This window comes from Lipotes vexillifer, unplaced genomic scaffold (genome assembly GCF_000442215.2).
Source record: "Lipotes vexillifer unplaced genomic scaffold, Lipotes_vexillifer_v1.1 scaffold135, whole genome shotgun sequence".
In the NCBI taxonomy this organism is placed as follows: domain Eukaryota; kingdom Metazoa; phylum Chordata; class Mammalia; order Artiodactyla; family Lipotidae; genus Lipotes; species Lipotes vexillifer.
In genome coordinates, this window is record NW_006774574.1 from 869963 (window position 1) to 886309 (window position 16347).

Here is a 16347-nt window from a genome sequence, read left to right on the forward strand (position 1 = left end):
CCCTTTCCAGGACCTAAAGAAAGAGGTCCTTTTAGAAGGCAGTTTGTGAAAAATTCAGGATTCAAAGAGACAACAGATCAAAGGTTTTTTGAAAAGTCTCCCTAATATCAGTTTAAAATAATATTAAGTCATATTCAGATAGTCTCATCCTAAACATTTGTTTTCTAACCAAAATGCGATGATCTTATCCTTGCTGTCGCAACATGCATGTTTATTTAACAAGATGTGATGCGCATCTTTCCACCATTGTTTTTTTGTTTTGTTTTGTTTTTTTGCGATACGTGGGCCTCTCACTGTCGTGGCCTCTCCCGTTGCCGGACGCACAAGCTCAGCGGCCATGGCTCACGGGCCCAGCCGCTCCGCGGCATGTGGGATCTTCCCGGACCGGGGCACGAACCCGCGTCCCCTGCATCGGCAGGCGGACTCCCAACCACTGCACCACCAGGGAGGCCCTCCACCATTGTTTTAATACCCTCATTCTATTTGGCTGGATAGGTGGCTCATAATTTAATCGATTCCTTACTGTGAATATTTTAGGTGGTTGCCAATTTTTCACTAGGATAAACAACACTGCTATATAACATCTTTGGATTGTGGCAAATCCAGGAAGGTGGATGGGGAGGGAGGGATGAGCCCACTCTATTTTCTCCTTTGGTATAAACAATCAGGTTGGCTTAATTTTATGTAAAGTTCTGTGCAAGAGCCTCTTCAAGACCACTTTTCAGCAAGACTGCCATCCCTAACCCATTCCACGCAGAATTCCTCATGCTGTTACTGACCTGATACATACAACCTTGCGAACTTGATCAGTTATTTTACGGTAAATCCTTAGATGTGGAATCGCTGGGTCAGATAAGAAGCACATATTTAAGGCTTTTGATATGCACTGCAAAATTTCTCACCAGAAAAACTGTACCAGGTTCACTGGTACAGTGTGCCCTAACAACTTGGGTCATTATCAATAAAAGTTAGCAACTGAGTAAGGATTCATCCATTTCCATAAGAAAAACAGAGTGGAAATCTCCTAATATACTCTCACAGCTATTTCAGACATACCAAGGGAGAGACTTTATTGTGTTATAATCATTCTGTGGTGGATTACTTAATCTGAGAGGAAATGATACTCAAACAAGATCCAAGGTATTAACATAAGTGAACTAGAAAAGAGGAGACAAGAGTCTCCTGGGGAAAAGGGAGAGAGGGTCAAGAAGCTCTATATAAAGACAGAGCTTAGTGTTTATGAGGAACTGAAAGCAGGCCAAGAAGGTGAAGTGTAAAGGGTGGAAGAGAACACTGTGGAAACTGATGCTGGAGCCCCAGGCAGGGACCAGACCAGGGTCTTCTTGTGGGCCTAAGAAGGCTGTCTTATCCTGAAATCAATGGGAAGCTAATCAAGGATTTTAAGCAATGTGATGGCATAATCTGATCTGCATTCTAAAACAATAACTCAGGCTGCAATGTGGAAACAGACCGGTGAGGAGGCCAAATTAGATACAAGAAGGCCAATAAGAGACTACAGAAAAATTCTAGGCAAGAGGCCACTGCCATCTGGAATAGGATGGCAGAGGCAATGGTGGAAAATAAGGAATAAAGAGAGAGAAACGATCTTCACAAACATCAAAATGTCCTTCAGCACTACCCGGTAACAATTTCTCAGGAATAATGTGTTTGAAAAGTGATTAATAATAATAGCAAAACAAACAAAACCAAAATAACAACTACATACATGTCCAGCACCAATACTGTGGCTCACTTTAAAACTCGAGACTAGGATGAAATTCTGAACACTAAGAAGGTGATCTCAGACACACCATCCCACACCCTTTCCTTCTCCCAGTGCTGTAGCCTTCGTGGGAATGATCTTGGGTCCTTCTAGCACAGGCAGCATCTCCTTCCAAAAGAACGAGGTTGCTGTCATGTGGTTGCAAAGGCTTTGGAAGAATAGCTATCCATTCTATTGTTCATTCAGCTCGTTTTCATTTACCACCTGCTATGCTACGCGCCAGGCCCTGTCTAGGTGCTGCCTTCAAGGAGCTCACAGTCTGGCGCGCAGAAAGCACGTGAACAAATCACTGCTATTCGATAGTATAGTAACAGATATATACACAAATTTGGGGGGGGGGGCAGAGGACAGATTTTTAGTTGATATGGCAGGCAGTGGAGATTTGGGAGAGGGAACTGGGACGGTTATACAGACATGAAGATGCTTTAGCTGGATCTTGAAAAATAAGAATTCATCAGACAAGGAAAGGAAGAATATTCTGGGCAGAGGGAATAAAAAAGCACAACTTTTGGGGGGAAATGCAAGTCATGTGGTAATTACAGAGTACAGCTGACCTTTGAACAGTGGGGGGATGAGGCACCCCGACTCTCCACACAGTCAGAAATTCTCACGTTAAATTATAATCAGCCCTTCTTATACTCGTTCCTCTGTATTCATGGTTCTGAACCCATGATTCAACCCACGGCAGATGGGACAGTACTTTAGTACTTACCTTTGGAAAAAATCTGTATATAAATGGACCCATCCTTAAACCCGTGTTGTTTAAGGATCAACTAACTGTATAAAGTAATGAGAAGCAGGGGAAAGAAGGTGGACGGCTATTACTAAGCTTATATTATTTTATATTCTCCGAGAGTTCAGATATTGAAGGCCTGTGTGCCCCCATATGAAGTTTGAACTTTATCCTGTAGGTGGTAATCAGGCAGGGTTAACTTGACCAAGACTGATCCCCTGTGGTGCAGAAAAGGAAGTGGCCTCCGATAAAGTTCCATGGAGACCAGCAGTGGTCAGGCGCTGAAGGCCCTCAATCCTGACCAATAGCAAGACCGGGATCCCAGCCCTCCCATCATGCCAGGGAAGAGGCTAGCTCTTGCCGAACCATGAGCTGATTGATAAATCCTTTTCTGGCAAGCTATGTCATTCACCTGTGTCTGCAACGCTTGTCCTCTAGCTGCCAATCATGACTGCAGAGGGCTTTCCATCACCCACAAGCACTGAGCTGATAAACCAGACCAAAGGCAAGGCTCTGCCGTATCTTAATACTTTAATATCACAGACTTTGAATCACACACACCTAATTAGACGACTAATATGTCTGCCTAGTTTAAGGGTCCCTCTCCTGGAGTCCAGAAAGTCTAGGATCTCATCATTTGTAATTATGAAAAGGCAGCAGAGTATCTGCCAGCTGCTACTTGGCCTTCTCTGTGAGATTCCTCCACTGACACTGACCCAGCAGACTTGGTGAGTGTGCCGTTTGGCCACTTGCTCTTGTGTACACGGCAGGCAGAGGAGCGACCTAAGAGAAATTACACAAACAGATTTACGTTTTTTTGTTTGTTTGTTTTTTACTGTACACGGGCCTCTCACTGTTGTGGCCTCTCCCGTTGCGGAGCACAGGCTCTGGAAGCGCAGGCTCAGCGGCCATGGCTCACGGGCCCAGCCACTCCGCGGCATGTGGGATCCTCCCGGACCGGGGCACGAACCCGTGACCCCTGCATCGGCAGGCAGACTCTCAACCACTGCGCCACCAGGGAAGCCCAGATTTACGTTTTATAATGACAGCCGTTGGCAGCAGGGTGGGTGGAGGGCGTTGCAGGGAGGCAAGTTCATAAGAGTGAAACCTGTCAGAAAGTTCTTGAATGAGCCCATATAACAGAGGATAAACTCTGAACTACCACAGTGGCAGAGAGGTCAGGGAAGAGGGGATGGAGTCAAGAGATATTTACAAAATAAAACTGCATTGGGGAAGTGGTTAGTACAGAGGACAGATTCAAACATAAGACCCAGGTGTCAGCTATAGTATCATTACCTGAGGCAGGAAACAGAGAAGAGAAGCCGGCTGGGGAGGGAGGGCATTTAATTTTGAACATGTGGAAGGTAAGGAACCTCTGGGACACTGAAGACAGTACCCAGTGGGGGGAGAGAATGGGTCTGTCTTTACTCACCACTACCTCCCCAGAATTAGCACTGTCCCTAGTACACAGCACAAAGTGCTTAATAAATGCTTGATGAATGAACGGGTGAACTCATTTTATAGAGAATCACCAAAATTTCAGGAAAGCATAGTTTCGCTGGCTGCAGGGCATATTTATTTTGGTGGCAAGTCCAACACATGTGAAAGGGAATTTCTGGTTCATCAGAGTCTTATTTTAATTTTAACTCAACTCTGACTATATTTTATTGATTCTTGATTTGTACTAAATTTTATGGATCATATAGAAGTACTATATTTTTTAAATAACCAACATGGACATACTGTATAGCAAAAGGAACTATACTCAATGTTTTGTAATAAGAGAAAAGAATCTGAAAAAGAATATGTGTATGTATATATATATATATGTATGTATAACTGAATCTCTGTGCTATATACCTGTAACTAACATGATATTGTAAATCAACTATACCTCAATTTAAAAAATCACATTTGAACAGGACCAACAGATACTTGCAAATAAACAAGTAAATACTAATAAAATTAAGATTAAAGCTTATTTTATAAAAACACAAAGAAGTACTATATTTTTTCTTGAGTCCATACGTATCACTGTCCTTTGGGTTTGAAGAAGTCCTCCAATAATCCCCATCTCATCTGGAAGCTCCTGCCAACTGTAGTTACTTCAGTTCTTAATCACCTTGTGCGTTACAGTCAAAGTCTATGTCAGGCTTTAACAAGAAAAAGCAATTAGGAAAGGTATACGTTTTATGGCTCCAAAATTAACAATACTTTGTGAATGTGCTATCATCTGAATAGTAGATAAGACCCAAAATGTATATAAAAGCAGAGTAGACCAAACCCTAGGGAGAGAAAAATTTAAGCAAAATAATCATATACTTATAAGGAGCTGCTAGCCAGTGCTTTATTAACAGCAGACCACCTCAAGTAAAGACACTACTGAATGAATTTAATTTGCTATTGTCTTTTTCTCAGCACCTTTTTTTTTTTTTCTTAGTAAAGAGTTAAAACTCTGAGTCTCGGTAGACAGGAAAAATAAAACTCGGCAAGAAAAAGTTTGTGAAAAATAGTTTTCAGAGTATAAAACGTTGGTTACCCTCAAAAAGCACTTCTGTTTCCATTACAGACAGCACACCCACACGCTATCCTGAATTTCTCCACCACACTTATCCGCTCACCTATTTTTCTGACAAGTTGCTAACATATTGCCTTAATTAACAATTTGCCCAGATTCTCTCCTTCACTTAGCTTCTGCGCCCTCTGTCCTGTCAGCCTCCATAGAGGTGACACAGGAAAGGATAAGTACCTAACACTTTTGTCTTAAAAATTCTTCTTTATCAGGCCTAATTCTCAGCCTGAACCCACATCGGGGCCACTGCAGATTTGGCCTGAGCCCTGGGAAATGTGGATCAGCTCTGGCTTCAGGGGGATGATTTGGGGGAGTGGCCACCCAAAGCTGTGGGAATCACCATCAAGTTACACCTGCGGTCTTCTGACCCTGGCCTTCGGGTATGGCTCTGGTAACTTGGCTTCTGTCTTATTTTCAAAACACTGCCCCAGGTTGCCCTTCCAGATTCCTGGTGCCCAGCTCAGACTCAGTTCCAGAAAGGTCCTTCCACCTTGTTCTCAAAAATGGTGCCTGGGGCTTCCCTGGTGGTTGAGAGTCCACCTGCCGATGCAGGGGACGCGGGTTCGTGCCCCGGTCCGGGAAGATCCCACATGACGCGGAGCGGCTGGGCCCGTGAGCCACGACCGCTTAGCCTGCGCATCCGGAGCCTGTGCTCCGCAACGGGAGAGGCCACAACAGTGAGAGGCCCGCGTACCGAGGGGAAAAAAAAAAAAAAAAAAAAGGTGCCTAATTTTGACCCCCAGGCTGGAAACTTCCACCTTGTTCCCTGAGTCCCTGACTGGATTAAATGATCAGCTTTCCAAGCCTCCAGAAGGATGGAACCCTGCCTTCCTCTGGCCAGTACCGCCCCAAAGCTGCCAGTTGCCAAAACCTCCAGCCTAGTGGCTGGGAACCTGAAATCAATGACTGTTTAATCTGGCTCTCTGGGTATAGCTCCACCCTCCCCCAATCTTCATGCCTGAGTTTTGCACACTATTGGCACATCGTTTTTTTTCTTCTTTTTTTAATTGAAGGAGTTGATTTACAGTGTTTTGTTACTTTCAGGTGTACAGCAAATTGATGCAGTTATACACATACATATATATCTATTCTTTCTCAGATTCTTTTCATTATAGGTTATCATAAGATATGAAATATAGTTCCCTATGCTATACAATAGGTCCTTGTTGGTTATCTATTTTACATATAGTAGTGTGTATACGTTAATCCGAAACTCCTAACTTATCCCTCCCTCCCCCCTTTCCCCTTTGGTAACCATCAGTTTGTTTTCTTTTCTTTTTAATTTATTTTATTGAAGTATAGTTGATTTACAATGTTGTGTTAATCTCTACTGTAGAGCAAAGTGATTCAGTTATACGTGTATATACATTCTTTTTCATATTATTTTCCATTATGGTTTATCACAGGATATTGTGTATAGCTCCCTGTGCTATCCAGTAGGATCTCGTTGTTTATCTACCCTATATATAATAATAGTTTGCATCTTCTAATCCCAAATTCCCACTCCACCCCTCCCCCACTCCCCCCACCTGTGACAGCCACAGGTCTGTTCTCTATGTCTGTGAGTTTGTTCCTGTTTCGTAGATAAGTTCATTTGTGTCATATTTTAGATTCCGCATATAAGTGATACCATACAGTAGTTAGCTTTCTTTTACTCCTTATTATATTCTGGTTACTGCAAACAGTTACCTAGGGTGAGAATCCTGATAACCCTTCCTGGCTACTAGCTAGACCACCTTTTACTCTCCACAGCCAAATTAACTTCCCTATCCTATCCCCATCCCAACCCTCCTTCACCCAGAATTTCTGACCCTACAGATGAGAGGATATGTCAGGCCATGAGGGATGACAAGAATATTGTGCCAGCTCCCATGGGGCCCAAAGATTACAGGCCAATTAGCAGAAGAAGGAGAGTAAATTGACTTGAACAAATACAAACATTAAGAAAATGTTCTCTATACTCATGTTCTCTATACTCATTTTGTATCTTTTTATTCCCTGACCAAATTAATTAAGCCAGAGAAAATTCAATGTTGATATGATCTAAGTTAATCAAATGTATCTTTATGCAGTTAAGAGATCTCTAATAGACTTAAGGAGTATAAATGAGCATATCAAGAGCAGAGGCCTCCTGGTATGAAAACAAAAGCTCAAAACGAAGTCAAAATCAGACAGAAATGCCTTTCTACACTTGGACATTTGCCAGTAAGCAGGACCAAGATGAAGAAACCAACTGAAGGAAAACAAAGATATACCAGCTTTTTCTCCAGGAAAACACCCTGTCATGTGAACCAAATCCAAGAAGAAAATGTTCTGCGGAACATTAACACCTCCTGAAAAGAGTTATCACTCCCATCAGACCTATGGGATGAGATTTGACTCAGTGGTAATTGGTGTCATGCAACCTTTTCAGTTGTTCGCAGGAAGCTTTAAGCCTGAGCCATAATCAGTCTTTGTACTAAATTTTACACACTGTCACATATTTTAGAAAGGTCCGCACCATGGAGAGACACACCATTCCTTACAACTCATTTTCATTTTGTTCTCAACCGTAGACAACCTGTGACAATTTTCATTAGAGAAAGGTCTTAATTTGTAATTATTTCTAAGTTTGAAAGACAAAGGCGTCTTACAGTTTACTCTCAACTACTCCGTGGGGCAACTAACTTCTAATCGTGTGCCTTCCTTTCCTCCGAGGATAACAGGTATTTGGAAGTCCTGTGATGACCCACTCTCCTCGTCTGCTCAGTTACGGGACAATGGGAGGAATAGAGGCTACTAATCCACTGTCAAGATACACAATCTTAATTCACTAGAAATTAATAATGTATCTTACATTGCACTTTCAGCGTACCATAATTATTATCCAACTATAATGATACAAATGTCCAATTGGCACAGCCTGAGGCATTCTCCATAACTAATTTATACTTCCCTAAATCCCAGACTCAACAGATTTATCTCTTCTCACCACTCACCAGCATGGAAAATTGATTTGACCACTTTTCTAGAGTTTTCCCCCCCATTGGTTCCCAAAATGCCTAAGAAATGCTTACATGCCATAAATGCTTAAGCAGATAATAAAAGTAACATTATTATATGTTTGCACACTGCATTCATTACAAAGCACTTTTACACCCCTAATCTCATTTTAACTTGGTGTCTCATAATAACACTGAAATACAAACACCAGGTATTATTAGTCCCGAACTGAAAATTATAAATTCAGGCTGAGAATAGCCTGGATGACATGACTTGCCTGGGATCACAAATGTCATCATAGAAAGCCAGGTCTAAAACCCAGATCTGTAGACTCCATTCCCTACATATTTCTCTAACGTTGCCATTTAACCAAGGATGAGAGGAGTAAATGCTCTGAATTATTTAATGGTAGCGGGATCATGTTTTGGATTTCTATAATATAGAAGCAATGTTCAAAGAATAATTTGCTTTCCTTTGAGAACCTGGATTTCTCTATCACAGATGCGATGCTGTGATTTATAAGGAACATTCAGATGACAAAAATATGTTTCCCAAATATATTTGGTCTTCATGCCCAGTTCCTGACTTACAGCTCCCAAAACCCTCGGAATTTTCCTGAACAATAAGAGCAAAGGGAACATGTTTTATAATATTTGGTCTCTTGTCCTCAGTTCCTGAAAATTCTTCAGAGCCATAAAGGTGAAAATGGTGTCTTGTTGTGGATAACAAGCCCCTTCACACCACATCTGGGTTGATGTTAATGTAAGTGACTTTTGGAAACCATCTAAGGATGGGGGCTGGTTGTCAGGGGAACCAATCATGAACAGAGGGTTGGAACTTTCAGTCCCACCCCCCCGATCTCCAGGGAGAGGAGAGGGGTTACAGGTTGAATCAAGCACCAATGGTCAAGGAGTTAATCAATCATGCTGACATAATGAAGCCTCCATAAAACACCCAAAGGATGGGGTTCAGAGAGCTTCCAGGTTGGGGAAACAGGGCACTTGCACTTGCCACGAAGCAGGGCCCCAAGGTCCAGGAGAACAGAAGCTCCTTTGTTGGGGACCTCACCCTATGTGTCTCTTCATCAGGCTGTTGATCTGTATCCTTTAATATCCTTTGTAATAAATCAGTAATCTAGTGAGTAAACGGGTTTCCTGAGTTCTGTAAGCCATTCTAGCAAATTAATAGAACCCAAGAAGGAGGTCGTGGAAACCTCTGATTTACAGCCAGTCGGTCAGAAGTACAGGTGACAACTCGGATTTGTGATTGGCATCCTGAGTTGGGGGGAGTCACTGGAACTTCCCATTTGTAGCCAGTCGGTCAAAAGTACAATAACCTGGGCTCATGACTGATGTCTGAAGTGCAGCGTGGTCTTGTGGGACTGAGTCCTTTACCTGTGGAATCTGATGCTAACTCCGGGTAGGTAGTGTCAGAATTGAGGTGAATTGTAAGACTCCCAGCTGGTGTCTGAGAAGTGCTTGGTGGTATGGGAAAGTCTCCATACAGTCTCCACACACACACACACATTGGATTTGGGTCCAGAGCCCATTTAATAGAAACCAAAATAGAAACCAGTTGGAACTGGTCTTATTTCTCCTTCCAAAGTGGGCCACTGGGGCACTCAAAGTCAAAGGCAACTACAGTGCTGTACAGGATCCTAGAGCCTGCATATCTGTACTCTATTTTTTTTCCTCTCAGATAGCTACGAAAGAATTTCTCCATTTCCTCTAAGAATATTTATATAAGGGAAGCAAAAACCTTAAAATGGTTTCAAGGTGATGGAGTGATAAAAATTAACAATGAATCCATCAGAACCCATGACTTTTAAAGAAAAAAATAGAAACAAGATAATAAACAATAACACTTTGGGGGACTTCCCTTGTGGCGCAGCAGTTAAGAATCCTCCTGCCATTGCAGGGGACACAGGTTCGAGCCCTGGTCCGGGAAGATCCCACATGCCACGGAGCAACTAAGCCCGTATGCCACAACTACTGAGCCAAGTGCCACAACTACTGAAGCCTACACACTTAGAGCCCGTGCTCCACAAGAGAAGCTACCACAGTGAGAAGCCCACACACTGCAACGAAGAGTAGCTCTCACTCACCACAACTAGAGAAAGCCCACACGCAGCAACAAAGACCCAATGCAGCCAAAAATTATTTAATTAATTAATTAAAAAAAATAATAATAATACTTTGGAAATCAGACAGGCCACGTTTTACATGCCAGCCCTCCACCTGCGAGCTCTAGAGCCTTGAATAAGATATTTAACCCTCCTCAGTCTCAGTTTCACCCATGAAATGAAGACCAGAGTAACAACCACACAGAGTTGCTGTAAGGACAGAGTGAGATAACCTGTGAAGAAACTAAGGCAGGCAGTTGTCCAGGTCAGCACACGGAGTGCATTTGCCTTACAGCTGAAATACTGAAATTTCCCAGCCTCTCTTGCAGCTAGACACACCCATGAGATTCAGTCCTGGCCACTGACACATCAGCAGGAGTCTGTCCAGATTTCCTCTTCTGTTTCCTCTCTGTTCTACTGGGATCCTGGATCAAAACTAGAAGGTTCCTTGGTCATCAGCAAAAGATGCTCAAGCAGGAGCCTGGGAACTTGATGGCGCTGTGTAGCCACCATCTAGCTCTAAGCTACTCACCTCCTAATTCCTAACTATTGCTTGAGATAAATAAATACCTATTTGGTTAAGCTCCTGTGTCAGGTCTCAGCCAAACACAAGTCTGACAACATGAACCAACACAGGCTTGGCAAGGATCTATGCCCACCAAACAGTCCCCTCAGTTTCCTTCTAGTCGAAAAGGTATATGTTTGGAAAATGATTACAATCATATTGGTAAGTACAAAAGCAAGCTACCAAATGATGTAGATTATATAGTAGAATCTAAATTTCGTTAGGAGAAAAAAACTGCTCTGAGACTCGGGGATACCCAGGAGCTCAGAGGATTCTATTAAGCACATTACTGTGAAAAAAAAAAAAATGTGTATTTTCATTCTAACAAAGTCATTTTGACAAAACTACTTCAAAATACCCTGCTGGGTTCCCCCTGGGCCAAGGCCATTGTGGGTCCACGCCAAGTGGAAGATGTCAGGGAGTTTATGTCGACCAGAGCAGCTGGAAATGTCTGTCTGTGGTGCATTAATGATATTTTGTGATTCTTTACATATGGCCTTGGGTAGATACTTTGAGGAAAAATGACTTGTCTAGTTTGTGATGTATTTCATGTGACTATCCAGCACAATGTAAGAGAATGGTGGGCCGACCATATATTTATTACACCAAAGAAAATATTTATTAAATTATATCAACACAGTTGTGGTTTCTAACATTCCGGCTACTCCCTCACTCATTGCCAAGGAAATTTATGCTCTTTCTGGGTAAAAATATGTCTTAGGCCAAAACAGCATTTATTCAGTATTATATACAAATGTGGGACCATGTAGGCTTCAAAGGGAGAGGCAGAGCAGGAAAGAGCTTATCCCAGCCTAGGGGATGGAGGTATCCTCAAGTATTCTCAAAGTGGGAACACCTACCATCACACTGTCCCCTCCAAACACACACACACATGCACTGCATATTCTAGAAAACCTATATGAGGATTAAAATTCGGCCCTTCATGCCTAGTAATATTCAACAAATATTTCACCAAAATACATTTATAGAGCCATTTGAAAACAGCTGCATCAAACTGTCCTGCTTGGTCTCCTATAGTTCAAGCCAGGGCACAGCAGTGGTCCAGCCCAGGTGGGACATACATAAGCAGGGAGAGCAGCTGGAAATGAGCATCTTTATTAAGAGCAAAGCACTGCACGAGGCACAAAAATGAGTTTCCTCAAAAGCTCACAAGATGGTATTGAGATCAGCAGATAAAGACTTTTAGAAAACTGTGATAGGTGATTACGCAAATAACCGCATAGGAGGCAGAATTGAATAAATTTGATAATAAAGCCACGGGAAGTCATAGGAGATCCAAATAAGAAGCAACTAACTGTAATTACAAAGTATACAGCATCTCACTAGGGCCCTTGTGGACGCTCCAGCCTTGATTCAGGACCTGTTAACTTTCCACATCACACACAGAATCTTGGATTGCATCTTGGCAACAACAACAAAAGCAGTGATTAAAATAGGCAAAGGAGTAATACCAATAATAATGACAGCTGACATATATGGGGCATTTAGGGGAGAAGTATAATATATAATTAAACTAAATACATTAAAATATATAATTAGAAGTGTGATATAAAGTTATACATCTGAGTTAGCAAAGGAGTGATTTAGCATTATCTTGCTGAAACAGGGAGTGGAGGGACGCTTTGTTCAACTGACAACATGGAGCCCAGCTCACTCACCTGCATTTCTGCCCAATCAGCACACACCACTTTCTTCCCACAGGGAGCATGAATGAAGCCTAACAATTAACTGACAACTTAGCTTCCTGATAACAAGCTAGAAATCTTTCACTGAGAAATAAGAGGGCCCAGGGATAGACACCTTTTGATGCAAACTGATTCTCCAGGATTTCTATAAATTAATTAGTCATTTCAGAATCTCTTCAGAAGAATACACACGTAACCTTTTTTCAAGTCTACCCATTGAATTGGTTCAGCCCTTTGTAATGACTGTGCACACACATAGTGATGTGATGACTTTCACTTTCTAAGAAAAAAGCATTTTTCCTTTATTATTCAGGGATGGTTCCTTGGTCTTGCAGCTGGCACACAGAGACACAAAATTCATGTGCACACACTTGAAAAAGAAAATGTTTCCTGCTATCTTACTGCTGCAACTTAACGGATAAGATGGGAAGTTAGTTTGTATTTCTTTAATCATTTCTTCTCTTCAAATCTGTTTTCTAGCACAAAGTCAGTATGACTGAAAGCCCTTGTCTATAAAATCCTACTTGGGGTTTCTTTAAAATCTTTTCTATTTGATGAGCTGTTAAAGGAGATTGCTTCCTTATCTCTTCTTCATTTCATAGCGAGTTGATATCAGTGTTTGTACAAAGAAGATGCTGTGAATTGGCTTACTCAACCTCAATTCCACCCTTCTTCTAGCTTCCTGCTAAAGCTTGATTGCTTTAAAAACTGCCCCTCCTGGACTTCTTTGCAACTAGTGTTCTGATGTAAATTAATCTTACCCACTAGATGCACTTGAGGGAGATTTGGAGGGAGGAGGTGAGTTGAAACCCATCTTCCTGGCCCTATTTCTGCTAATGGCAGTGGCCATGGTGGTTTTCTAATCCCTAAACCACAGTTATGGCAGTAAAGTTCTTGGGCTAAGTAATTCCAGGAGCCACCTCTTGACTCCCACTCCTCTATTTGCCTAACGATTTTTTAAGTGCCTAATGCCCAACATGAAATATCCTTCCGCTAAAAACACCTAGGAAGGGCTTCCCTGGTGGCGCAGTGGTTGAGAGTCCGCCTGCCAATGCAGGGGACACGGGTTCGTGCCCCTGTCCGGGAAGATCCCACGTGCCGTGGAGCATCTGGGCCCGTGAGCCATGGCCGCTGAGCCTGCGCATCCGGAGCCTGTGCAACACCTAGGAAGATTTCTGACTAAGGCAATTATATTCTTCATTCCTCTGTCTAAAGATGCAGTATATGAACCACGACAACATTAATAAACCTAAAACATTTACATAATGCTTTGTAGTTTACAGCATACCTGGACATGCATTATATGACATGTCCTTGACCTCAGCTCTGTGAGTGGACAGGTACTGCTCTCGCCACTGCACAAATGAGAAAGCTGAACCTCAGAAGAGTTAGGTGACTTAGCAAGGCATTTAGTTAGGAAGAGATGGAGACAAAATTCAATCCTACATTTTATGACTGTTAATCATTTCCTTTGACATAAGGAAGGCTCCCAAGGGCAAATGAAGAAGAGAGAAAAAGCACAAGGATGCTGGCCATGAATTAAACCTTCTATTTCCTCTTTTAAAATAAAGTTTTTTAACTGCATCATTATACATACTCTAAAACCGTTAAATTGGATGAAAACACCTAAAATTGAACTAGCAAATGGGAGCTATTTCATAGAGCATGTGACTTTGGATCTGGTACTGCCTGTGCCTCAAACTTTATAATATACCTCCTCTGAAGAATCTTTGCTATTAATACAGATATATGTTTTCCACCTCTGACTATAAATTCTCTTTCTGCACAATCATCTGGCCAAACCAAGAGTAGCGTGAAGACTTGGGGAAGCCGAGATTCATTTCTCAATTTCTCCCTAATGGCAATTTCACCTAAGATCCACTTCCCATCTCCAACTACGGCTCCCTAGAAATAAAGACTTCCTTTCCCCCCCCCACTAGCTACATAGATATATTTTAGTAAAACATTTGATTTCAATGCTTAGGAAACCACAAAGAAAAACATTAAGGAAGCAAAGCTTGATTCAGACCACTTCAAAAGTGGTCAAATACTTTCTCTCCATCTCCACCACTCCTACACTTTATAGCAGTAATCTAACCACAGGGTTAAGATTCACAAGCTCTAAGGAGCAACTCCTGACCATATGGTCCCCACTCCCTGAGTATCAGCCCTAAGAAAACATTCCAGTGTTGCAAATCTTCAAGATCATGCCAGAGCCAACCTCAAAACACTGGAATTCCACAATTCTCTGATCTTGCTTCCTTCTCTGCTTGCTTTCTTCAGTCTCATATGACTCAAATCAGAAGGGCTAGGAAATCTGTTAACTCTGTAATATCCTACTGCTGCCCCTGCATCACAACATTATTTGATTTCTTCACGAGAAAATGACAGTATAAAAGGAAGCATTTATAATTCAGAAAAGTAAGAAGATGAAAAGAAGTAGATCTGATTAGTTAGGCAAAATCAATTATCCCTTTCCTATGATATCAAGACATAGAAGAGACTATATTGAAAGGCAACAAACTCTGTACTAACCTGGGGGAAGAGAGAGTAAGTTGAATTGTCAATGGTGAATGAGTATAAAAACTCCCCATCGTACCACATGCTCTTCCCCATGGGGGAATTCATTTTAGTCATAGCAAAGAGATGGGCAGGGTCACAGCAGTCTTCCATCTGTTTCCTAGGAGAGAAAACAGAGAGAGAAAAGAACAGCAGGTTAAGTGAGCAGCAGACTCATTCACTTGTCATTCCCACAGAGATGTGCAGCCTTACTTCAGTGCCAGCTCACAAAAGCATCTGTGTCTCCAGGGTGATTAGACTACTATTAATTCATTCTCTCAGCCATCAGAATGCATGACTGGAATATTTCATAATTTTAAAAAAGTTAAAAAATATACATCAGCTGGTAGGACTGTAAATTGGTGCAGGCACTATGGAAAACAGTATGGAGACCCCACAGAAAATTAAGACTAGAACTACCATGTGACCCAGCTATTCCACTTCTGGGTATTTATCACAAGAACACAAAAACACTTATTTAAAAAGGTATATGCACCCCCATGTTCACTGCAGCATTACAGTTGTCCCTGGGTATCTGCAGGGAATTGGTTCCAGGACCTGCCTCAGATACCAAAATCCACAGATGCTCAAGTCCCATAATCGACCCTCTGTATCTGAAGTTCTGCCTCCATGGATTCAACCAACCTCAGATTGTGCAGTACTGTATGTATTTATTGGAAAAGTCCATGTATAAGTGAACCTGTGCAGTTCAAGCCCATGTTGTTCAAAGATCAACTGAATTTACACTAGCCAAGATATAAAATCAACCTAAGTGTCCATTTATGAATGAATGGTAAAGAAGATGTGTTATATATACACCATGGAATACTACTTGGGCATGAAAAAGAATGAAATCCTGCCATTTTTGACAACGTGGATGACCCTTGAAGGTATTATGCTAAGTGACATAAATCAGATAGAGAAAGACTGCCTGATTTCACTCATATGTGGAATATAAGAAAACAAAACAAAACAAAACAAAAACAAACTCATAGTTGCGGAGACCAGATTAGTGGTTACCAGAAGGGAAGGAGGTTGGGGGTGGGAGAAATTGGGTGAAGGGGTCAACTGTCTGGTGATGGATGGTAACTAGACACATGGTGGTGACCAATTTGTAGTGTATGCAGATGTTAAATTATAATGCTGTACTCCTGAAATTGATATAACTAAACAAAAAGAAAGAAAAACATCAGCTCTCACATGCAGTTGAAATATGTCCAAAGGCAAAAATAATCATTATAATTACAGATTGATGGATTTAAACATCCAAGTGCAGAAAAGGCTTGGATGGCTAATGCATCTTCATGGTGATTTAACAATCAGAT

General features: G+C 41.8%; 1 protein-coding gene across 1 annotated transcript in view; it reads right to left on the bottom strand.

Annotated features, from left to right (window-relative positions):
* Positions 1 to 16347, bottom strand: part of ST8SIA1 (ST8 alpha-N-acetyl-neuraminide alpha-2,8-sialyltransferase 1) — a 162274-nt gene that overhangs the window by 86638 nt on the left and 59289 nt on the right. The window contains exon 2 of the mRNA XM_007449374.1: positions 14999 to 15143. Coding sequence (XP_007449436.1) covers positions 14999 to 15143 — 145 coding nt within the window. The remainder of the gene's footprint in view (positions 1 to 14998; positions 15144 to 16347) is intronic.